At 42.3% G+C, this 26,366-nt stretch overlaps 1 protein-coding gene across 9 annotated transcripts in view; it reads right to left on the bottom strand.

The window, feature by feature from the left end:
- Window positions 1–24,387, bottom strand: part of REPS2 (RALBP1 associated Eps domain containing 2) — a 225,885-nt gene extending 201,498 nt beyond the window's left edge. For all 9 annotated transcript variants that reach the window (XM_082681115.1, XM_082681117.1, XM_082681121.1 and 6 more), the window contains exon 1: window positions 24,128–24,387. In XM_082681115.1, coding sequence (XP_082537241.1) covers window positions 24,128–24,361 — 234 coding nt within the window. In that variant the 5' untranslated portion in view covers window positions 24,362–24,387. The remainder of the gene's footprint in view (window positions 1–24,127) is intronic.
- Window positions 24,388–26,366: the final 1,979 nt, after the last annotated feature.

Here is a 26,366-nt window from a genome sequence, read left to right as displayed (position 1 = left end):
ATAAGAAGCACAAGTATCCAGGGCCCACTATGAGTGAAAAGCCTAAGTCGTGTGGTATTTCATCCCCATATGATGAAATACCACAGGGAAAGAGACTGGCCACGGACACCGACAGGCCATTCCTAAGAGTAAAGAGGCCATGTTGAGAGGGGAACCCCCAGTCCCAGCCACCCAACCAACACCACCTAGAGCAGAAACAATCTGCCCAGCTGACACCTTCCAAAATCCCCAACCAACAAAACTGTGAGAATGGTTATCACTGCAAACCACTAAGTTCTGGGGTGGGTTTTTTGGTGGCAATACAGAACCACAACAGGTGGTCATCACTTCTTGCATGAGTTTTGGTACCAGCAGAGAAGTAACGGTGAGGTCACCTGACCATTCTTCAGATTAGTAGAAAGTGAACGAGGCTCCTTTCCTTGTAGCTGGCTCAGGAGCGCAGAGTCACTTACCCTCAATCCTCAGGCAAAAGTTCGTTTCAGCAGGAAGTGGGTCACCTGACTTCTGGCCAATTCATCCCAATAGGAATCATTAAGGCCCAGGGGCACTAACGGTGAGGGGCTACCTCATTCAAGTGAACGTGAAGGTCTCCCAAGAGCAGGAAGCCTGGAGTCGCACTCTAGAGTAACTGCCGACTCTTCAGATGAATGACCTCTTGCCTCTAGGAATCCTCTCTGTGTGAACCCCCAGAAAAATCCTGTGCACTGTTTGGCAGGCACCTAACTAACAGTGGGTTATGCAGCCAATCAAGGTGCTAATCTCTCAAGAGCAGGACACTCACAGGCTAGCCCTGGAATCTCCCATCCATCTACAGCCCACCTGAACGAAGGAATCTGCCAACAGTCGCAAGGTCTTGTCAAATTTGCAAAGGAAACCAGGCTACTTGGCTGTGCTACCTATATTCTACGGTGCTATTAAAATGAGTTCTATAAATATTCCTAATACAGTTAGAAGAATGATTGGGAGTGGGTGAGCCCTCAAAGAACACTGACGACTGTTACTAAGAATAAGGACTCCTTTCTACTGTGCAAAGTGTGTTACAGTTTTGTCCCAAAGCACCCTTTGGAGAGAAGTTAATTTTGTTATGTTCACTTTACAGACCAGGGAATACGGACACACAAAGACCACAGTGGGAAAGTGTCTTTATGAACCCTGAGCATCTAACACTGCTAGAATTTATTCAAATTTATATGTATCTATATATACCAAGCCATGTACAAAAGCATGGATGATGAGAATGACTATATCCAATTGGTAGACAGCCAAGATGGAAAACATAAGAGGCAATGTAAACTCTGGTCTGCCACCCTAGAGGAGTAATTTTACCTCTCCGTGCCCTTATCCCATCTAAAATACCCAACCCCAGAGGTAAAGATTATCAAACTAATGACTATTTCTGTTAACTTTCACAATAAAACTGCTTCCCTTACCAGGTTTTGGAGTTACTAAATAGTAACTCGTGGCAAAATTCAGAAATTGCCCTGCATTACATGGCAAGTAAATTTTTATCATAGTTCTGGTATGGGAACAAAAGTCGAGTGACCTTATCCCAGGTAACACAAGAAGCTGGTGTTTACTCTAAAATACCATTATTATGGCATATAAAACAAGGTTACCAGGAGCTGGGGGAGAGGGGCAATGGAGAGTTACTGCTTAGTGAGTACACAGTTTCTGCTTGGGATGATGAAAAAGTTCTGGAAATGGAGAGCAATGATGTTTACACAACTTTGCGAATATACTTCATGCACTGAAATGGACACTTAAAAATGGTTTAAATGGTATATTTTGTATATATTTTACTACAGTACAAAAATTTTAAGGGAAAAAATGCCTGCATATGAGAAAATCCAACAGCTGTGAATGGCTAAATCATGCATTAACATTTCAATGGTAGAAAATGAATCAAGCAAAAAAAGTTAAAACAGTTTGGATTTCATGTTAGGTATATGTCAATCTGAATGATTCTGAAAGACCTTTCAATCATTATTTTTCAGTCTAAACACTGTTGTGAGAGGCTTCACGGTACTGATCACTCAGATACTTCATACCTAAAAACAATTCAGGCTTAGACAATACTTTAAACAAATGATTAAAATTTAAATCACCAATGAAGGGCAATGAGACATCATGTGTCCCCAATGCATTCATTACCTGAGAAGGGCATGTCACTGGTGCAGTATCCAGACAAAAATGCACAATCCTCATCTAAACAAGAGAAGCCACCAGCCAAACCCAAATGTGCTACATTCTACAAGACAGAGTCATGAAATGTCATTGCTCAGAATGTCAATGTCGCAAAGAAAAGCTTACAGGAACTATTCCAGATAAAGGAGACTAAAGAGCCATGACGAATAAATTCAATTTGTGATCCTGGGTTGGATCCTGTATCAGGAAAAAACAGAAAGATTCCTACAAATAACATTTTGGGGACAAGTGATGAAATTGGAATATAGGCTTCAGACAAAAGTACTGTATCAGTATTAAATTTCCTGGGACTTCCCTGGTGGTCCACTGGTTAAGACTTCACCTTCCAATGCAGGGGGTGCAGGTTCGATCCCTGGTTGGGCAGTTAAGATCCCACATGCCTCGCGGCCAAAAAACCAAAACACAAAACAGAAGCAGTATTGTAACAAATTCAATAAAGACTTTTAAAAAAATGGTCCACATCAAAAAAAATCTTAAAAAAAAATTAAATTTCCTAAATTTGAATAACTTATGTCCTTCTATACAATTTTCGAATTTAATACTTCAGTGGAAAACTGTTGAAAACAATATCTTGACTAGATACTCACAGTAAGGCTAAAGAAAAAAGAACCGTCCTGCTATAATCTAGTTAGTGAACGTGTTTCTCACAGGAATGTGAGTTAGCCATTATGAAACTTCTTTATGTGTATACTAGAACTAAACAAATAGATAAATATGAGTTTAAACTATTAAGGCATAAAAGTATGATGTATGCAACCTAATCGCAAATGGTTTAGAATAGATAGATGATAGATAAATGGATGGATGGATGAACGGATAGATATAAAATACATATATGGAGTGAGAGAAAAAAATAAGGCACATGTGGCAAATGTTAAATCTAGGTAAAGAGTGTACAAGATTTCTAGGTACTATTTTTACAACTTTTCCGTCAATTTGAAATTACTACAAAATAAAAAGTCTAGCCTGGGGTCCTTGCCACTGCGTGGCAGAAAACCATCTCCACAACCAGAAATGCCGACACCAGGAAGGAAAGCTTCTGTTGTGTTAAGCCCCTGAAAGTTGGGGTGCACAGATGCTAGCATTACACTAACAAAGATGATAGACTTTTCTGTAACTGATCTTTGCTTCTTATAGGGCACAGATCTACTTTCACTTAATCAAATGTTTATCACACATACTCTAGAAAATGATATGAAATTAATGGATATAGATCAACCAATAAATGGTAAAAATTTAATGGGCAAAAGTCTGAGGAGATATAGGATATGTGCATAGCCTCAAAACACCTCCCGCAAGATGCTTTAAGTATAAGGGAAAACATATTCCCCTAAATTAGTGAAGACGCCAATTTAAACAAGGGATCTTGGTAAATGTCACCATGTAATAAGGCATATTAACATTAGGAAATCCATGATACAATGCGTCATCATGGAAAGGATGAAAAGGATGCATCATCATTTTTCTAGTAACCTTGCCAGAAATGTACAATCTCATTCAAAAAGACTGAGGGACATTCTACAAAATAACTGATCAGTACTCTTCAAAAGTGTCATGAAAGACAAGATTAAGAAACTGTTACAGACTAGATGAGACTTAAGTAAATTCAACATGGGATCCTCGATAGTATCCTGGAATAGAAATAGCCCACCAGTGGAAAAACTGATGAAATTTGAATTAAGGTCTGTAGTTTGGTTAATAATACTGTAGCAATGTTAATTTCCTACTCTTGATAATTGTACTATGAAATATAAGATGTTAACATTAAAGGAGCAGGGGGAGGAATAAAGGGAACTCTGTACTATTTGTTTGCAACTTTTCTAAAAGTCATTTTCCGTAAACTCAACTCTTGGGTGATTGAATGAATATTCCTACTGGATTGAACATACATGTTAACCTCCACTCTCACTCAAAACTCCACTAGAATAATAATATGAGACTTCTTTAAAAAGAAAAAAAAGGCTTAAACCTACAAGCCCAAGAGAAAGGGAAAGAAGAATAAAATCATAGTGGCTAGAAAACAGATGGACATATAGTGACTGCAGGAAGCGGAAAACAAAAAGGTCATTTCATAGAACTGACTCTGGGAAAGGACCCAACTCCCTCTGAGGTGGTAAATACAGCTAGAAGCAGGAATATAACAGTACTTCAAACCTAAGACACCAATATTTCAGGTAGCACTAATAAAACACAGCCAAATAAGATATGATATAATACTTTACCACTTAGCATTTATCTTAGACTTATTAAATGAGTTATTTTAGACTTAGATTTTTCATTTATTACTCATACATTCACAAAAAGGAAAATAAGCAAAATTAATTGTTCAAGGTTTCCCTAAAACTTCCTCACATTCAGAATAGGACTTTTGTCAATCTTTTTGACTAAGAGTGGTCAATGTCCCTATTTTGCACAGTGTTGTCCTCTGTGCCATCAATAGCATTCAGTGATGCAGTATTTCTTAAAAGAATCCACAAAAAGAAACTGGAACCATTAGTACTCAGCTTTGAAATTATGTAAAGCTAGACTATTTTTTTAATAAATTTATTTATTTGTTTGTTTATTTATTTACTTTTGGATGCTTTGGGTGTTCGTTGCTGTGCGCAGGCTTTGTCTAGTTATGGTGAGCGGGGCTACTCTTCGTTGTGGTGCGCAGGCTTCTCATTGAGGTGGCTTCTCTTGCTGTGGAGCACGGGCTCTAGGTGCACAGGCTTCAGTAGTTGTGGCACGTGGGCTCAGTAGTTGTGGCGCACCGGCTCAGTAGTTGTGGCACATGGGCTCTAGAGCGCAGGCTCAGTAGTTGGGGCGCACGGGCTTAGTTACTCCGCAGCATGTGGGATCTTCCCGGACCAGGGCTCGAGCCTGTGTCCCCTGAACTGGCAGGTGGGTTCTTAACCACTGCACCACCAGGGAAGTCCAAAGCTAGACTATTTTTGACTCTTGCTTTCAGTTTGCTGCTAAACACTGAGGGAGCATCCAATTTACCACCTTTCTCACTATCCCCATCCCCATCTCCTACCCATTCAGTTCCTAAGAGTTAACAGTGCTCCAATCTAGACTCTAGTATCCTTTCCCAACCCACTAACACACAGTATGCAAGTTTTGATGAAATTTAAGATACCACCAATTGTGAAATGTCCTAAGTTTAAGTGGTGGGGGAAAGGGGAACATGTGCCTCAAAAATAAATAAAACAAATCAACAAAGTGTGGTACTGGTATAATGACAGAAATACAGATCAATGGAATAGAATGGACGGTCCAAACATAAACCCTTATATTTATGGTCAACTGATTTTGGACAAGGGTTCCAAAACCATGCCATGGGAAAAGAATGATGCTAGGACAACTTTGCAACAAATGATACTAGGACAACTGGAGAGCCATATACAAAAGAATGGGAGTTGAACCCCTACCTCATACCACATACAAAAATTAACTCAAAAGGGATCAAAGATCTAAATAAAAGAGCTAAAACTATAAAACTCTTCAAAGAAAACATGGGGGTAAATCTTTATGATCTTGGGATTAGGCAATGGTTTCTTAAATAAGATACCAAAAAAAGACGTAACAAAAGCAAAAAGTAAATAACCTCATCAAAATTTTTGAATTTTATGCTTCAAAGGACACCATCAAGAAAGTAAAAAGACAACCCACAGAATGGGAGAAATGTTTAGCAAGTCACTTATCTGACAGGAGACTTGTATCTAGAATATATAAAATACTGAGTTGTAAGAATTCTTTATAAAGACAAATGACCTAATTTAAAAACCAAGGACTTCCCTGGTGGTGCAGTGGTTAAGAATCCGCCTGCCAATGCAGGGGGACATAGGTTCAAGCCCTGATCCGGGAAGATCCCACATGCCGCAGAGCAACTAAGCCCGTGCGCCCCAATTACTGAGCCTGTGCTACAGAGCCCACGAGCCACAACTACTGAGCCTGCATGCCACAACTACTGAAGCCCGTGCGCCGAGAGCCTGTTCTCCGCAACAAGAGAAGCCACCGCAATGAGAAGCCTGCACTTCGCAACGAAGAGTAGCCCCCGCTCGTCACAACTAGAGAAAGCCCGTGCGCAGCAACGGAGATCCCACACAGCCATAAATAAATAAATAAACAAACAAACAAAACAGTGGTGGTTTGAAAAAGATAAAAATAAATAAAAACGGGCAAAGGGCTTAGACATTTCTCTAAAGAAGATATACAAATGGCCAATAAGCATCTGGTATCATCAACATCATTAGTCACCAGTAGAATGCAAATTAAAACCACAATGAAATCCCATTTCTCATCCACTAGGATGGCTATAATCAAAAAGGCAGACAATAGCAAATGTTGGCAAAGATGTAGAGAAATTGAAATCCCTGTATATTGCTGGTGGGAATGTAAAATGGTACAGCACTTTGGGAAAAAGTCTGGCAGTTTCTCAAAAGACTGAACATGGAGTTACTGTGTAACCTAGCAATTCCACTCCTAGGTAATTAACCAAGAGAAATGAAAACATACATCCACACAAAAACTTGTACCAAAATGTTCACAGCAGCATTATTCATAATAACCAAACAGGAGAAATAACCCAAATGTCCATCAACTGATGAATGGATAAATAAAATGTGGTATGTCCATACAATAGAATATTTCCGGGCCATAAAAAGTACTGGTACATGCTACAACATGGACGAACATTGAAAACACTGGTGGCCTAGATATATTGGGATTGGAGGTGACTGTTAGTGGGTACAGGGTTTCTTTTTGGGGTGGTGAAAACATCCTGGAAACAGGGTGTGGAGAAAAGGGAACCCTCCCACACTGTTGGTGGTAATGTAAAAATTGGTACAGCCACTACAGAAAACAGTATGGAGGTTCCTTAAAAAACGAAAAATAGAGTTATCATATGATCCAGCAATCCCAGTCCTGGGCATATATACAGAAAAGATGAAAACTCTAATTCAAAAAGATACTTGCACCCCAATGTTCATAGCAGCACTATTTACAATAGCCAATACATGAAAGCAACCTAGATGTCCATCAAAAGAGGAATAGAGGACTTCCCTGGTGGTCCAGTAGGGTAAGACTCCACACTCCCAATGCAGGGGGCCCAGGTTCAATCCCTGGTCAGGGAACTAGATCCCACATGCATGCCGCAACTAAGAGTTCACATGCCACAACTAAGAAGTCTGCATGCCGCAACTAAGACCCGGCGCAGCCTAAATAAATAAATAACACTGACTCCTAGGTAAGATGAGGTATAGATCCAGATGTACAGAGCCTCCCACCAAATGAAATGGAATAAACAAAACTTCAAAAAAAAAAAGAAAGAAAGAGGAATAGATAAAGGAGATGTGGTTTATATATACAGTGGAATATTACTCAACCATAAAAAAGAATGAAATAATGCCATTTGCAGCAATATGGATGGACCTAGAGATTATCATACTAAGTGAAATAAGTCAGTCAGAGAAAGACAAATATCATATGACATCACTTATACATGGAATCTAAAAAAATAATATAAATGAACTTATTTATTACATCACTTATATGTGGAATCTAAAAAAATAATACAAATGAACTTATTTACAAAACAGAAACAGATTCACAGACATAGAAAACAAATGTATGGTTACCAAAGGGGAAAGGGGATAGGGAGGGATAAATTAGTTTGGAGTTAAAAGATACACACTACTATATATAAAATAGATAGGGAATTCCCTGGCAGTCCAGTGGTTAGGACTCCACGCTCTCGCTGCCAAGGGCCCAGGTTTAATCTCTGGTAGGATCCCACAACCTGCCAGACACAGCCAAAAAATAAAAGATAAAATAAAATAGATAAATAACAAGGATTTGCTGTATAGCACAGGTAACTATATTCAGAATCTTCTAATAATCTATAATGGAAAAAATTTGAAAAAGTATATAAATATACCTATAACTGAATCACTTTGCTGTACACCTGAAACACACCATTGCAAAGCAACTATACGTCAACAACAACAAAAAATATTCTGGAACTAGACAGTGAATATTCTAAAAACTGAACTGTATACTTTAAATGGGTAAGTTGTATGGTATGTGAATTACATCTCAATAAAGCTGTTATTTAAAAATTGGGGAAACGAGAAAAAGGAGAAAACATATTGCTTTAAAATAATTGCACGAATGTTCCAAAGTTGATTATGTTGAGTATGTTAAATCCAAAAGGATGAATGTAGAAGATACAATCTTTATCATACAGAGGATTTACTATATTGAAATAGCACAATCAGCGCAGGTGGTTTAGTGAGGATTACTAAAGTATCAAATGTTTATGTTGGCCGATAGCCCAAAAGTAGAAAGCAATATAGTTAGAAATAAATAGAGCTGGGGTAATTACAATTACTGACCTAATGAAGGAAACATATTAACTAGTAAAATGATAAAATTCATTACACTCCCTGATTTGGGAAGGGTTATGAATATCTGTTATGATAAAAACCAATATGGGTATAGAAAGAGAGCTGAAATCGAGTATATTTGAGATATGCCATAGCACAGGAAACTACGCTAGTAAAAACAGTAACAAGTGGAAGAGAGGAAAGTATAATACACACCAGAAGAGAACCTGTACATAAATCCCATCTGCTTTTATTATTCAATACAATCTCCCATTCTAGATGTAGAAGAATAAACAGCAGGGGTTGACAAACTTCTTCGGTAAATACTCTAGGTCCTATGGGCTATATAGTGTCTGTGAGAACTACTCAGCCCTCCATTCAGTGCGTATAGGCCACGGACAATATGTAAACATCTGAGTGTGGCTGTGTGCCAAGGAAACTTTGCTTACAGAAACTGAAATTTGAATTTCACGCAATTGGCTTGTGTCATGAAACATTAGTTTTATTTTTTCCCAACACTTTAAAAATTTACAAACCCTTCTTAGCTCATAAGCCATACAAAAAAATATAGGCAACAGGATGGATTTGGCCCATGGGCTGTGTTTGGCCATCCCCTGGCAGAAGAATGCTTTCAGTATCAGAAACACTTCAACACACTGGTAAGCAAGAAGGAGCAATCAAGTCTTACATAGCACAGTACTTACTCACCAGAAACCAAAAGGCATACTAATAAGTATGCCACATCTGGAAAACAGTGACAAAAACCTTTCAGAATGTTTATGGGAATTAAGTGAGTTAATACACAAAAAAAGTTCTAAGAATAGTACTGGGTACCCAGCAAGCCATTCACCAACTATTTCTGATATCATCAGCAAAAACATATTCATACTGACTCCAAGAGAAAATACAAAGGTAATGATTCCATTTCTGTAGTAGTACAATGCATATGAGAATTAGAGCAATAACTTTCAAGGCTAAAACTCCAAGCCATGGTATTTCTTGAGAGTCTAAAATTCTCAAAACTAGAGTAAACTTTATTTCAGCACTAGGAAGCTGTTATTTACATATAAGACAAATTTCTAGAAGGAAGGTGAGAGGATGACAAATGTTTGAGAGTTACCACTAAGAAATTGCCCAAAGGATTTTTTTCAAGTAAAATTCAGGATTAGGGTCAAGAGTCCATCCTTGGCTACACATGAAACCAATGCTAAAACCAGCAGAGGAAACTGACTTTCATCAAGAATCTGTTCCATTTAAGAACCTGCAAGAAATGAGTATTTGATCAACAGCTCAGAACTCATCTATCCACCTGACCATGTGCCACATTTGGATTTATAAGGACAAGGCACTTAGGAAGAACCATTTGTTGAAGAATGAGAGAATTATACTACTTGCCCCCCACTCAATCCTGTGTTGCACACCGTGTAGCATCAACAGAAAAAATAGAGAAGACATTTCCTTATCACCATGAGAGGTGGCTTCAATCATATTTACCTGACATGCAAAGAAAGACATAATTCACAATACAGAGCACCACTACCTGCCCTTTACAGATTAAATTGCATTTTGAGAGAGAAGAGCAAATCAATACTCATTTCTATTTCACAACCTTAAACAATGGAATGCTGACAAAGCACCCTGCTAAACATTCACCCAACCACCTGTCACCAACATCACCCTCGACACAAAAGGCTATTTTTATGTAGTACACTACTGAGGTAGGTAATATCCCATTGCCATGGCAACAAGTTTTCCAGAAGATATGCTAGCCCATGAAGAATGCAAAAAAAAAACCAAGGTATTTCTTTGCGTTTGAGTTTACTTTGCAGTATATGAGGAGGATTCTACGTCTTTTAACAGCCTTGGTTTGCTCAACAGGGCCTTGGTGAGTTTGAGCAATGCACAGAGAAATCCTGAGTCCGCGCGCACGTGCGTGCAGACAGACAGACAGACAGACAGACAGACACACACACACACACACACACACACACACACACACACACACACAGCTATTTTGGGATGAGGAAGAATCCCTACAGGAATCCTAGCCTTCAGGGAAAGAAAAAAGCCAAACTAACACGAGGCCATATCCCTAAATATTATAATACACTTTCCACTCCCCTGAACTAACTCATCTCCAGTTCTAGGGTGCCGTTCCCACCATGTGCAGCCAGTCCTCACAGAAGCTCCCAGAGGCTCCATGGCTGCATGTTTCCCGGTGCCCTGAACAAGAACAAACACTGCAACCGGTGGAAATGCCTGCCCCACTCTGATCGAAAAGCACCCACTCGTACACACCCCCATAGCCTCAAGGCCTCCCGGGAGAAGTGAGAAGAAGCCCTCTCAGCCCTCCTGGAGGGCAGGGCAGCAGGCCGGCCCATCGCGAGTGGACTCCCACTCTCCCCACACTGGCTGTGCCCCCTTCTCCCGAGGATCCAGGGCTCTGGGTCCCAGCCCAACTGGCACCCTGAGCTGGCTCTTCCTCCATCCGTCCCCCAGAGCCCCCTCCAGCCCCTCGGCCCACACTCTGCGCAAGAGGCCAGCCTCCGTGAGCTTCCACATGCAGGCTCCCATGCCTCCGGCCTCCAGCACGGCAGCCAGCAGGGGACAGAGCCAGTCACTTGTCCCTCAGCTCCCACCCCACGCCCTCCTGGCCACGGGGCTGCCAATGACCATGCCCTTCCAGACCACTGTTCCTGCAGGCGAAGTACCCTTCGCAGCCCTGACAGCAACATTCCCACCCCTGGCCCCTCAGAACCAGGGAGGCCGAGGCCGCCAGCCACCACTGCACTCCACGCCTCCGCGCTCCCGCTCTCAGTCAACCTCTGGGCACACCACGCCTGAGGGACCCTGAGAACCCCAACTGCTGATGGCTTCCTTGGCCTCAAAGTTGAATCGGCCTGGCCCCGAGACTGTCCCATGTTCTGCTTCACCCTACCACAGAAGCACCTCAGAAACGGTCCAAACCCTACTCAGACACGTGCCCACATGATCACCGCTTCAAGCGAGAACTCCCACACTTAGACAGAACTGCCATGGAAGCAACAGCCTCTCCACTGAGAGGTCATCAGGAAACCCCCCTTTCTTTTTTAGTTTGCCTCTTTAACAAAGACGGAATTCCATAACACAACACTGTAAATTAACTATATTTCAATAAAATGAATTTTTAAAACTTTTTTTTAATTTAAAAATAAAAACAAAGACTGAATTCCAACCCAGATAATTCTTTAAAGGACTACTAGAAGTCACTTATCTACGTGACTGTGGACAAGTTACTGAACCTCTGCGCCTCTGTTTTGTTTTCTTCGAACTGAGGATGATAATACCTAACCTCGTGGCTTGGTTGTGAGAGTTAAATGACATGAGCGCTCTACAAGTTATAGGACAAGGCCAAGTACATGGTAATCAGTTAATAAATGATAGCTGCTACCATGATTGTATATATGTAGACACCATATATCTACAACCAGAGTAGATTTTGCCCCAGGGGCATTTGGCAATGTGTGAAAACATTTTTGTGGTTTATTTTTTAAAGGTTGCTTCTCTTTTTTTATTTTTATTTTTTAATATTTATTTATTTGGCTGCGCCAGGTCTTAATTGCGCACATGGGATCTTCGTTGCGGCATGCGGGATCTTTTTGTTGTTCTTGTTGTGGCATGCGGGCTCTTAGCCGTGGCATGTGGGATCTGCTTCCCTGACCAGGGATCGAACCCAGGCCCGCTGCAACGGGAGCATGGAGTCTTAGCCACTGGACCACCAGGGAAGTCCCTGGAAACATTTTGGTTGTAACAACTGGGGAAGGGACAGATACTAACATCTAGTGAGTAGAGCCCAGGGATGCTGCTAGACATCCTACAATGCATAGAACAGCTTCACTGTAAAGAATGATCTGGCCCAAAGTGTCAATAGTGCTAAGGTGGAGAAACCCTGATCTAGAACAAAGAATAAATTAAAAGAAGCTAAACATCCACGTGCTAATTTCACTGCTTCACTTCCATTGCCATCTCTCAGTAATAGGACCATAAAACCACCAGAGCGTATGCAAAGGACAGGAGTTAAAACATTTTTAAATAATTTTAAAGAGAGCCTAAAAAAAAAACAAACTCAAAAGGCAAGCACATCAAACATCTCCTGGGGCAAAAAGCTGTTCGTGTATAATCATCTGTTTTTCACAAGGCTGACCCTGAACTAAGGGAGAAACAAAGAGATCACTGTATTAAATATGTTCTTTTGAAGGCATCAGGGGCAAACATTATGCATTTAAGAAAGCCTGCTTTGAAAAAAACAAACAATTCTTAATTGCTGGCATTTATGGGATTTACTTCAATTAGTCAGTAAATTAACACAGGTGAAACACTTAATTACCCCCAGGAGGCTGAACAAAAATATTTTTCTGTAAACTGAGGGCAAAGTGTTACAAATGAATTAAGTCAAAGCAAATATTTACTACTAGCCTAATATTAATAGCCTCTCCTGGTCCTGAATTAAATTATGAGGATAGCTGAGTTTCTCCAGTCTGTAAAAATCACTTTTTCCTATAAGTCCATGTTCTAGCCAGCCTCTGAAGTAGAGATAATAGTGGTAAATAAAACAGGCCCAATAGCCAGCTGGCGCGTGCTCCAGAGGGGCTCTCTGGAGTGAAGTGAGATTGAGAGGGCCAGACAGAAAGGTCAAGAGCAGAGAGGGTTCAGAGCTGGAACTGCAGCACGGACTTGAGGGTGAGGTCCTGGAGGAAGCAGCTGAGCATCCATTCACTCTGGGCTTCCTTCCCCCTTACAGGACAGACAGGGGAGGAGGGGGGAACAAGAGCCTTATGGAATCTCATTCCTGACCCAGACTTGCCAGCACTGCTGCTACCATTCTGACTTTGGAAACAATTAGCTACGTAGAACTGGAATTTCTAGACACCTCACAAGTCTTCCAAGCAGGGCTTCTTAACCACTTTTGTGCTTTGGACCCCCCCTTGGGCAGCCTGCATTGACCTCTTCTCAGAATAAATTTAAATGCATAAAAGTAAACACTTAAAATACACAGGATTACTGTATAGCACAGGGAACTCTACTCAATGCTCTGTGGTGATCTAAATGGGAAGGAAATCCAAAAAAGAGGGGATATATGTATACGTAGAGCTGATTCACTTTGCTGTACAAAAGAAACTAACACAATATTGTAAAGCAACTATACTCTAACAAAAAATTTTTTTAAAATATACAGGATTATTGGGAATTGCCTGGCAGTCCAGTGGTTAGGACTCGGCACTCTCACTCACAGGGCCCAGGTTCGATCCCTGGTTGAGGAACTAAGATGCTGCAAGCCGAGCAGCGTGACCAAAAATAAAATACACAGGACTGTAAACAAAATATATTGAACTTCAGCTATCAAATATTTAAAAAAACAAGTTTGTGGTGGAAATACATGTGTTTATTAACACAATGATAAGATCAGCCAGTGTCTACAGCAGGGGTCCCCAACCCCCGGGTTCCTATTAGGAACCAGGCCACACAGCAGGTGAGTGGCCTGCAAGCAACTGAAGCTTCATCTGCTGCTCCCCGTCACTTGCATTACTGCCTGAGCCATCCCCCACCCACCCCCAGAAAAACTGTCTTCCACACAACCAGTCCCTGGGGCTTCCCTGGTGGCGCAGTGGCTGAGAGTCCGCCTGCCGATGCAGGGGATACGGGTTCGTGCCCCGGTCCGGGAAGATCCCACATGCCGCGGAGCGGCTGGGCCCGTGAGCCACGGCCGCTGAGCCTGCGTGTCTGGAGCCTGTGCTCCGCAACGGGAGAGGCCGCAACAGTGAGAGGCCACAACAGTGAGAGGCCCGCGTACCGCAAAAAAATAAATAAATAAAATTTAAAATAAAAGTTCTATTTCTATAAGTGATCAAGTCACAGGAATTGCTAATGCTACTGTGGTTTATTGCCTACAATGCATAATAGAAGGAAATGCTCAATATCAGTTAGGGGTCAGTAAAAAGAAAACTGTATTTTTTCCCCACATCTAAGTTCAAAGACCCCTGAGAGCTGGACCCAGGTTAAAAAGGCCTGCTTTATTCTGTGCAGGAGTGAGCATGCACAGCATTCACATCTGCTTTTCCACTTTTTTTCCCTCCTCCTACTAGTTAAGAGGAAAAACAAATTGTCTAAAGACTAAAATTGAAAATAATGCCTAAGAAGATATTTGCCAGTCCTACTTGGCATAAGAAAATGAATTATGCATGAAAATGTTTTTTTAAAGACAAAGAAATTTGACATGAGTGGCTGAGCAAAAACATATCTATTCTGACCCCCCAAAGCTAACCAGAATCATTTTCTGCTTCAGAAAACTCTGGAAGGCAAGTGTGGTAGAAAGATCCTAAGATGACCCCCCTTCCAAAAATTCTCACCTCCTGGTAATCTGTGCTTTTTTATAATCCTCTCCCCTTGAGTGCAGGCAGAACCGGTGACTTGCTTTGAACCAAGAGAATATGGCAAGGTGATGGGATGTCGCTCATCTAAGGCGACTGGAGAAAGTGAATCTCCTGCTGGCCTTAAAGAAGCAAACAGTCATGTTGTGAACTGCCTATGGAGAGGGCCATGTGGCAGGGAACTGCGGGTGGCCTCTAGGAGCTGAGGGCTCCAGTCCTAAAATCACAAGGCACTGAATTCTACCAACAACCATGTGAGCTTAGAAGAGGTCCCCAGATGCAAAGAGGAAGGCCACCTGGCCAATGCCTTGATTTCAGCTTTGTGAAACCCTGAGCTGAAGACCCAGTTAAGCCATAGAAACAATTAGTAACAAATATGTGTTGTATTAAGCTGCAATTTACATTTCTGGAAATTCATTCCAGAGCAATAAATAACTAGTGCAGTAACCAAAAGACTGGGTGACCTACCATCCAAGTTTGCCTAGGACTGTCTTGGTTTGAAAACGGAAAGTACCATGCCCTAAGAAACAACTCAGTTCTGAGCAACCCAGGTTGGCTGGTTGCTGCTATGGTCTGAATATGTATGTCCTCCCAAAATTCCTATGTTGAAATCCTAATGCTCAGTGTGATAGTATTAGAAAGTGAGGCCTTTGGGAAGCGCTTAGGCCATGAGGGTGGAGCCCTCATGAATGGGATTACTGCCTTATAAAAGAGGCTCCAGAGAGATCCCTAGCCTTTCCCACCATGCGAGGACACAGTGAGAAGTCACGGGCTATGAACCGAAAAGGGAACTCTCACCAGAAGGCAACCACGCTGGCACCTTAGTCTTGGACTTCCAGCCTCAAAAACTGTCAGAAATAATTGTCTGTTGTCTATAAGCCACCCAGTCTGTAGTATTTTGTTTTAGTAGCCAGAATGGACTAAGGCGGTCGTCCACTAATAGACGTGTACTGAATAATATAAATACAAAATACTAGACCCTTTGCCTATAGGAAACAAACAGAAAGTTTGAAAAAACCTGGAAAGGAACCAAACCCTCTTTTAAAAGTTACCAATAATTAGCAAAACAACTCAAGGGAATTCCCTGGCGGTCCAGTGGATAGGACTCCAGGCTTCCACTGCCAGGGAAGGGGGGGTGTCAATCCCCAATGGGGAACTAAGATCTCGTAAGCCGTGTGGCACAGCCTTTAAAAAAAAAACCTCAAGATTTCCTCAAAACCAATTTTCTATACCCTTAAAGTAGAGCATTCCCCAGTTATGTGTGGGAAACTAGGACAATGTTCAAATCCATCTTGTATTTCTAGTCTTCACGTTGTTTTTCAATCTCCCTATTGGTTGCCCCAGATGATTTATTTTAAATCAGTACTCAAAAATCATTACCTTAAAGACTGGCAATGGCTCAATGATATGAAACCATCATTCACTCTTTTTTTTTTTGCGGTACGTGGGCCTCTCACTGTTGTGGCCTCTCCCATTGCGGAGCACAGGCTCTGGACGCACAGGCTCAGCGGCCATGGCTCACGGGCCCAGCCGCTCCACGGCATGTGGGATCTTCCCAGACCGGGGCACGAACCCGTGTCCCCCGTATCGGCAGGCGGACTCTTAACCACTGTGCCACCAGGGAAGCCCCCCATCATTCACTCTTGCCATTTAACCATAAGCCACAGGTATTAAACCCATGCATGTTCCCATCCCCTCTGACCATCCCCAGGTTCCCTCCTTAAAGATAAACCCTATGGAATCATATGATGTCTGAGACTTGCTTCAGGATAAAAGAGGGGGCAAGGAACAAGGTAGGAATGCAGATGGAATGGAACTGACCGAGTATTGATGGTTGTTGAGCAGGGGTGGCAAGTGCAGAGGAGTTTAATGTATTAGTCTGTTTGCTTGTTTCCATTTTTTAAAAAATTAGAAAAAAGCAAGCCTATGAAACCCTAATCAATTAACTGTCCTGTAACAGTATCAAGAATACCAGTGTGCTTTCTCTATCTATGAAGGCATTTTGAATGTTTGTACATGTTTAGAACAGTTCCCTAGTCATGTAACATTCTATATATATATATATTTTAAAAAATGCCACCTACTTTCCATAAGCATAAAGGTCTCTACAGCCATTGGGACTTGCCTGGTGGCACAGTGGTTAAGAATCCTCCTGCCAATGCAGGGGACAAGGGTTCAAGCCCTGATCTGGGAAGACCCCACTTGCCGTGGAACAACTAAGCCCGTGTGCCACAACTACTGAGCCTGCGCTCTAGAACCTGCGAGCCACAACTACTGAAGCCCACGTGCTGCAACTACTGAAGCCTGTGTGCCTACAGCCCGTGCTCCACAACAAAGAGAAGCCAAGGCAACGAGAAGCCCGCGCACCGCAACAAAGAGTAGCCCCTGCTCACCGCAACTAGAGAAAGCCCGCACACAGCAACGAAGACCCAATGCAGCCAAAAATAAATAAAAATAAATAAATTTATTAATAAATAAATAAATGAGGCATTGGAAGAGCAGGTAATGAAGATTTTTTAAAAAGAAACATAAATGAACTACAGCTACCTGTGTCAACAAGGGCGAACCTCAAAAACAAAAGAATGAGAGGAAAAGCAAGTTGCGGAAGGTTACAGAGTACTATACTCCTCCTTCTGAGTTGAAAAGCCATACAAAACAATTTATCATTTTAGTGACACATGTGTATATATATACATGTATGTACACACTATATATATATATAGTGTATATATATATATGTATATAGTGTATATATATAGTGTATATATATATACACTATATATATACACACTATATACATATATATATATAGTGTATATATATATATATATATATATACACACACACACACACATATAGCTATAATAAAAGTACAAAAACTTTTCAAATCATGCACACCAAATTCAGGACAGTAGTAACCTCTGAGGTGAGCAAGAAGGGGAATGGGACCAGAGAAGGGATCACAGGAAACTTTCACACTAACTGGGCTGTTTTACTTCTTATGCTGAGTAGTGGGTACACACTTATTGTTGGGTAGTCCTCTAGTTTTACACACCAGAAATATTTTTTATAAGAGTTATTAACAAGGTACTATTAGCAAATGTCCTCCTTTTAACCAGACAATGGTATGACTCTGGAACTTCCTTTATCTGCTGGCATTCATTCTCTTTTACAAAAAAAGAACACTCTTTATCTCAAAAGCACATATTCCAAGTTACCCTTTTAGCATGCTGGCCTCTATCTCCCTAAAGCATATGCTACAAAGGGATATGATATAAAGATGTAAAAACAGAAAACTGTTTCATTTGCATTAAAAAAATAGTTCTGGCTAATAATCCAACAACTGGAAAAAGTTCACAAGAATTTTGTCTTTTGCCTATAGTTGTTTTTAACAATTAAACAGTTGCGTCAAAGAATTACAAGAAAACCCTTAAATATGAGTTCTTCCCAAAGGTGAGTCCGTGCGCAGGAATTTTTAAAATATCCTCTACTTCTCCTAGCTTTGTTTTACTTCTTTTCCTCAATCAAAGCCACTCAAACAATCAGACATTACTTACTGGCTTTTTTCCCATTCAATGATTTCCCCTGATAATACGAAATCAACAGTGTTTCATAACTATTTCCCTTAAAGTCTAAGAGTTAACTGTCAAGTCAGCGAAAGACAAATAACACAAATAACGTATGTATGATCTCACTTTTATGTGGAATCTAAAAACAAACAAACCAACAAAAAACTGGAACTCATAGATACAGAGAACAGATTAGTAGTTGCCAGAGGTGGGGGTGAGTGAAATGGGTGAAGGTGGTCAAAAGGCACAAACTTCCACTTATGGGACTTCCCTGGTGGTCCAGTTAGTAAGACTCCGCCCTCCCAATGCAGGGGGCCTGGGTTCGATCCCTGGTTGGAGAACTAGATCCCACATGCATGCCCCAAATAAGAAGTCCACATGCCACAGCTGAAGATGCCGCATGCTGCAACAAAGGATCCTACATGCTGCAATGAAGATCCCGCATGCCGAAACTAAGACCTGGCACAGCCGAAATAAATAAATATTTAAAAAAAAAACTTCCAGTTATAAAATAAGTAAGTCCTGGGGATGTCATGTATAGCATGGTGACTAAAATTGATAATACCGTATTGTGTCTGTGAAAGATGTTGAAAGTAAATCATAAAAGTTCTCATCACAAGAGAGAAATTTTTGTTAACTATGTTTGCTGATGGATATCAGCTAGACTTACTGTGATGATCATTTCGCAACACATACAAATATTGAATCATTATGTTATATACCTGAAACTAATACATCATATGTCAATTATATCTCAATAAAAAATATTATCTGAAAACAGTTAACCATATAAAAATGAAAACTGGGGGCTTCCCTGGTGGCACAGTGGTTGAGAGTCCACCTGCCGATGCAGGGGACACGGGTTCGTGCCCCAGTCCGGGAGGATCCCACATGCCACGGAGCGGCTAGGCCCGTGAGCCATGGCCGCTGAGCCTGCGCGTCCGGAGCCTGTGCATTCTCAAAGACTAAGACACCATCCTGAAAGACAGATATTATAAAGGAGTCTATATAGTTTGTTAATTCATTACATCAAGCAGAAAACTTGCCAGTTTAAGGTAGATACTTTTGTTCTAGCTGTTATATTTTCTTACTCAAACCCTAAAAAATAAAAACATTTGCACTGCGGGACTTCCTTGGCGGTCCAGTGGTTAGGACTCAGCACTTTCACTGCCAAGAGCCCGGGTTCGATCCCTGGTCAGGGAACTAAGATCCCACAAGCCCTGTGGCAAGCACGCAAGAAATAAATAAATAAATAAAACATCTGCTTTGGAATGTAAGCTCTGTGAGGACAGGGGTTTGTGTTTGATTCACAGCTGTAACCTCAACATCTAGAACAGTGCCTGATGCACAAAAGAAACCAGATACCTCAAATACACATCCAACCCAAGTCTATGCATTCTAGTAAAATGCTGGCCTTTCAATACCAATGAAATACTTCACAACCTGGGAAACCAATCACTCTAACATCTATAGCTCTTTGTCTTGAAGTATTAAACAAAAACTATTTACCTGTTTCTCAGACATCCATATTTACTTTTTCTAATTTCAGTGTTTTACTCTAACATTTTTGTACCTAGTACTAGAATCCTGTTTTAAAATAAATCATGACTTCCCTGGTGGCACAGTGGTTGGGAATCCGCCTGCCAATGCAGGGAACACAGGTTTGAGCCCTGGTCCGGGAAGATCCCACATGCCACGGAGCAACTAAGCCCGTGAGCCACAACGACTAAGCCCACGTGCCACAACTAGTGGAGCCCATGCACCTAGAGCCCATGCTCCGTAACAGGAGAAGCCACCGCGATGAGAAGCCCACACACCACAACGAAGAGTAGCCCCACTTCGCTGCAACTAGAGAAAGCCCACGCGCAGCAACGAAGACCCAACACAGCCATAAATAAATAAGTAAATAATAAAATTTATTACAAAATAATAAAATAAAATACATCAACACCTCTCTATAAAGAGACCAAAACGCCTTTCAAAATAAGCTATTATGATGCACTAAAATATAATCCAAGACAGAAAATAAGCATATGGAAAGATCCTAAACATCATATGTCTCCAGGGAATTGCAAATTACATCAACAAGATACCACTATATACCTATGAGAAAGGTGAAAATCTAGAACACTGACAACACCACATGTTGATAAGGATATAGAGCAAGAGGACCTCTCATTCATTCCGGGGGGGATTGCAAATGGTACAGCCACTCTGGAAGACAGCTTGGCAGTTTCTTACAAAACTAAACTCACTCCTACCATATGATCCAACAATCACACTTACTGGTATCTACCCAAAGGGGTTGAAAACTTAAATGCACACAGATGCTTACAGCAACTGTATCCATAACTGCCAAAACTTGAAAGCAAGCAAAATGTCCTCCAGTATGTGAATGGATAAATTGTGGTACATCCAGACAATGGAATATTATTCAGCACTAACAAGAAATAAGCCATCAAGCTATGAAAAAACATGGAGGAATCTTAAGTGCATACTACTAAATGAAAGAAGCCAACCTGAAAAGATTACATACTGTGTGATTCCAACTATACGACATTTTGGAAAAAGGCAAAACTCTGGAAACAGTAAAAAAGATCAGTGGTTGCCAGGGTTTGGGAGTAAGAATAAGGGATGAATAAGTAGGGCACAGAGGATTTTTAGGGCAGTGAAACTACTCTGTATGATACTACAATGATGGATACATGTCATTATACATTTGTCCAAAACCAAAGAATGTACATCACCAAGAATGAACCATAATGTAAACTATGGACTCTGGGTGATTACGATATACCAATGCAGGTTCACCAATTGTAAAAAATGTACCCCTCTGGTGGGGTGTTGATAATGGGGGAGGCTGGGCATGTGTGGGGCAGGGTGTATAAGGGAACTCTGTGTACCTTCCCCTCAATTTTGCTGTGAACCTAAAACTGGTCTGAAAAGATAAAGTCTATTAAAAATATATATATATGTATTTCAACTGAAAACAAAATCCCTAAGATAACTCACTTCCATAACAAAGTAATAGGTATAGTGGTTTATTTTTATTCCAAGGAGGAGACAAAGTAAAGTATTTTTATAGAACATTTGCTTCAGGTAAGATTTTCAACCTTCCTGGAACATTATGGTAATCTTAACTGTATGCTTATTAAAAAGAAAAAAAAATCTGTTACCATAGAAACTACCAGGGCTGGTTAATGACTCCATGACTTGGGCAGTTATACCTGTTGGGTCACTTAATTAAACTTACAGGTTCCTGTTTAACAGAGAAAGGCTAAAAACATCTACATCTGTTTAAAGAAAGGCTACAACACTCATGGGGTAGTGCAAATCAGGATAAATGGAGTGCACATGTGTACTGGGAGTACACACACCCAGACACACCACACCACACACCACCAAAGTGGTCAGTAAAAATTAGGTGGCTGCCGGCTGCTGGCTTTGGTTTGAATCTCTTCTGATTACATTTCTCTGTCCAGGATGACTTTGATGTTCATGTCCACCTGTACGAAGAATATTGGGTTACTGCACTGCGTTAAGTTAATGGGGAAGGATATATTTTGTTTTGCTGGGCTGAATAAGGGAGCTTTAAAGCTCTGAGAGATTTACTACAAGCAATATTCTAGGGATGTCCCCTTTTGCCAGCATCTTTTGCAAGCAGGTTTCAACTAGATATCAAGAATATAATCTCATCCATACAATGGCACTGTGCCTTGAGTTCTTTTTAAATCTTAAACACCTCAAGGGAGCATAAGTTCTAACACCAGGAAAGCCCCCTCCCCAAGTCCGTAGGAGAAGTCAACCAACATAATTCATATTTAATATGCCCACCATCTCTTATCACACTCCATATATTACTGACAACAAAATAAGCCTTAACAGGTGCCCAGCTGTCACTTACTTGCTGTGTGGCCTCAGTCACTTACTCCTCTTTCAGTTGAGAAATAGCAACAGCATTTAATAAATTTATTATGCTTGGGAGTATTCTGAGGGCCTCATGTAATAGCTGTGGTTTGTGTTTTAAAATATTGACTTTTCCTCTACCTGGTCTAGCTTAACTGCTCAACAGCAGAGGCTGAACTGTCTCCATAGCAAGGACTTCTTAAGGGACAAACAGCCATGTTAAGGTCTGTGAATACTAATTATATTTTCAGAAATCTTGAATTCTGAAAAGTGAGAGATTACAGGGTGGCTAAAGTTATGCTCACAAACAGACAGAATGTATGCATGCCCCAGAAGTATAAAATGCAGTCAAGTGATTAAAAAAAGTCTACACACACAATGATATTATAAGTGAACCATAAAACCCTCAATACTCCTTTGGAACTGGATTTTAAAATACCACTCCCCACTTGAAATATACAACTGATGTTAACGTTCATACTGACTCCAGCTTTTAAGAAAAGGTTCATTTCACATTTGGGGCCTGATATTAAGAATCACCAGGCTTCCCTGGTAGTTCAGTAGTTAAGAATCCGCCTGCCAATGCAAGGGACACAGGTTCGAGCCCTGGTCTGGGAAGATCCCACATGCCGCGCAGCAACTAAGCCCGTGCGCCACAACTACTGAGCCTGCGCTCTACAGCCCGTGAGCCACAACTACTAAGCCCATGCTCCACAATTACTGAAGCCCGAGTGCCTAGAGCCGATGCTCTGCAACGAAGAGTAGCCCCCGCTCACAGCAACTACAGAAAGCCCGCATGCAGCAACAAAGACCCAATGCACCCAAAAATAGTTTTTTAATAGTCATTAATTCTAAAAAAAAAAAAAGAAAAGGAAAGCACAAAACAAAAACAGTATCTACTGCGCATCATCCGCCTCCTTTTTCAGGTACGGAGCAGCCAAAAGGATGTAGCTATGACACAATTACTTTGTAATTCTATTTCAAGTCCAAATAATGATAAGATGGGAAACTACAACCGTCCCCCACAGTGGACGTCTGGGGTCACCTCTAGCCCTAAATAGGGAGCTTGTCTCTGCCTTGACAGACGTCCTCTTGCAGCCCTGTGTCCCTGTTCTGCAATTTGTCATTAGGCTTTCCAGTTTAATGCTAATATGCAGAAATATGTTACTGGGCAAATATATATAGTAGATACGTATATATTACAAGTAGTATATAAAGCGGACAACATTCAGTGGTGGGCCCCCGGCCCTACAAACACACACCCTTCAAGTTCCAATCCTGCAAGCGCCCACCCACCCAGGAGAGGGAAGGGCAGGAGCCTCGAGCAGAGGTTAAGCCAGACATCAGCCAAAACAAACACCACTTCCAGAACAAGGCAAACTTTGGGTCTGGGCGGCTGCAGAGCCCCAGAAACGGCCGGGGAGGGGAGGGAGTGTCCGTCAGCCTCAGGGGAGGAAGATGAGGAGCGCACCCAGCACTGCTGAGCTGCGGAGGAGGCTGGTGTCCCCTGGGGGACAAGGGCGTCGCCGCCATTCCCGGCTGCGAAGCCCCTCTCCGCAACCTGGCCAAGGCCTCCGGGTGCCTGTCGGCAGCCCTGTCGCCCCACCCCGCCCCCCTGTCCCCGTAGAAATGGTCCCCACAGACCCACAGGGGCAGGGGCGCGGGGACCTACCTGGTGCAGCGTCTCGGCGGGCAGCTGCGACGCCCGGAACAGGTCGGCCACGGGGCCCGAGGCTGCGGTGGCCGCGCCGGGGGCGGCCCTGGCGGCCTCAGGGGGCCCGGACCCGGGGCCCCCGCCTGCGGCGCCGGCGCAGCGCGCGAAGAGCTCAGAGTAGCACTGCTGCTCGCCCTCGCTCAGCAGCAGCGGCGGTCCAGAGCCGCAGCCCCCGCTTGCTGCCGCCTCCATAGAGCCTGAAAGGGGGCCCAGCGGAGCACCGTCCCCGGTTGAGGCGCCGCCGCCTTCACCACAGCCTCCACCGCTTCAGCCTCGGCCTTGGCCGCCGCCGCCCCGACGCCCCGCAGCTGCCGCGCGGCCGCTTCCTCCCGGCGCGCGCCGGCCCCGCCCCCGGACTTGAATGTTGTGCCTCCGCCGCGCGGCACATGGAGACAGGCGCGGCGCGGACCAATCACGGCCTGGGATCGCACCCCGGCCCCGCCCCTCCCCGCCCCGCCCCGTGCGCGCCGGGCCAGGTAAGTAACTCCCCGCGCCTCCCGCCTTACGGACGGTCACCTGCTCAGCCCGCGCTGCAGAGTCTAGAGGGCAGGAGCCAGCGCTGTTCCGCGTCCACCCTGCGCGAGAGGGGCATCTTTGGCCCTTCTCCCTGGCCGGGAAGGGGAACATCTAGACCCACCTGCAGAATGGTGCTTTTCATGGGGCGGGAAAGGCTGTGGTGTTTTCTCCCTAGGACGCTGGAGCAAGTGTAGTGCCCACGACACGCCGTGCCCTTCCCAGAAAGGGACGAGGCATGGGAAATTAGGCTTCGCTTTTTCCATGACAGTACCCCTTATGTCCTGAAAAGCTGGAGGGCAGAGATCTCCATATGAACCAGGGTCCCATTGACTCCTATAGTGTTCTAGGTGGCGACGGGGTTAGGCCACTTTCTCAGGCAAGGCTCAAACCTGGAGTTGAGCCTTAAAAAGGAATAACATCGGTTAGTGTTAAATACTAGAGTAATAGGAGTGAAAAGGGCCCTGGGAAGAATTGCATGTGTATATGCATTAAACCTGGCTGGGAAACACTAACCCAAGCGAAAAAAATCAGTCCAGGGTTAAACACTAAACACTGGATAGATAGATAGATAGATAGAGATATATCTTTCACCCCAAATAGTGTTATTTTAATTAAAAACAAAACAAAAACCATCTCAGGAAATAGCACTGATGATAACAAATATACTTTGGTATTTTGATCAACTAAAATAAGGACCAAGGACAGGAAGAGAGGAAAAGAAAAAGGAAGGTAAAGACAGGGGGAAGGGGAAAAGTGAAGAGAGATACACAAGAAGAAAAAATATGTCAATTCATAATTGATAGCCAAAGTAATATTTCCCATTTGGAATCTGTAAAAAATGAAATAGAGAAAGAGGATCCCCAAAATCACTAAGATTTCCTTATACCATTTTTTGCTTCAGACCTGCCAGGAGAGAATTAAGACAGCGGTAGGTTTGGAGAGAAGAGTACCAAAAGAATAGGTAAGTTAAGGAACAGCAAAGACTAACTTAGTTGGGGAATTTCCACTTCAAAATCCCACCACCATATTGTATTTTCCACAACTGTAAAACCTTCTCAGGAAAACTGGAAGCCAAGGGATCATGTTTATTCTTTTCCTACCTTTCCCTTTGTGGTCAGACTTCCCTGAGAATGGCCCACCATTCTAACAAAGGTGAGAAAGGGACCCATGCCCCGTGATAAACGCCAAACCCCACTTTTCCCTGTGACTCCTGCAAAAAGAAATGTGAGATATAACAATCCCTAACATTCATATAGTTCGTACTACGATGTCTATTTAAGCCTCATAGTACCTCTCTGAGGTAGGCTGGTTTCCCATTTTAATCTCCATTTTGCAGATGAGAAAATGGATGCAAAGATGGTGTGATTTGCCCAGCTGAATACTAGATTCCGAGCTGATCTTTGTTACTCAAGTCAGTTTAATAAATTTGACAGATACTTATCAAGCACTGCAGAGATGGGTAGGAGGTCTCACAGCTGTGCCTATCAATCCATCAGTCAACTCTTATGGGTAGATGAAGAAGTATTAACTCTCTTCCTACTGGAGTACTGTGAGAGATTTAAAAAAAAAAAAAAGACGTGTTGCCGCCTCACTGGAAAAGACAAAACTAACACAACAAATAAAAACAAACAATAAAAGACAATATACAATTAAGTGCTAAACTGTGTACCCCAGGCTAAGT

Source organism: Grampus griseus (genome assembly GCF_964374135.1).
Source record: "Grampus griseus genome assembly, chromosome: X".
NCBI lineage: Eukaryota > Metazoa > Chordata > Mammalia > Artiodactyla > Delphinidae > Grampus > Grampus griseus.
This window is presented reverse-complemented; position numbering and strand designations above follow the sequence as displayed.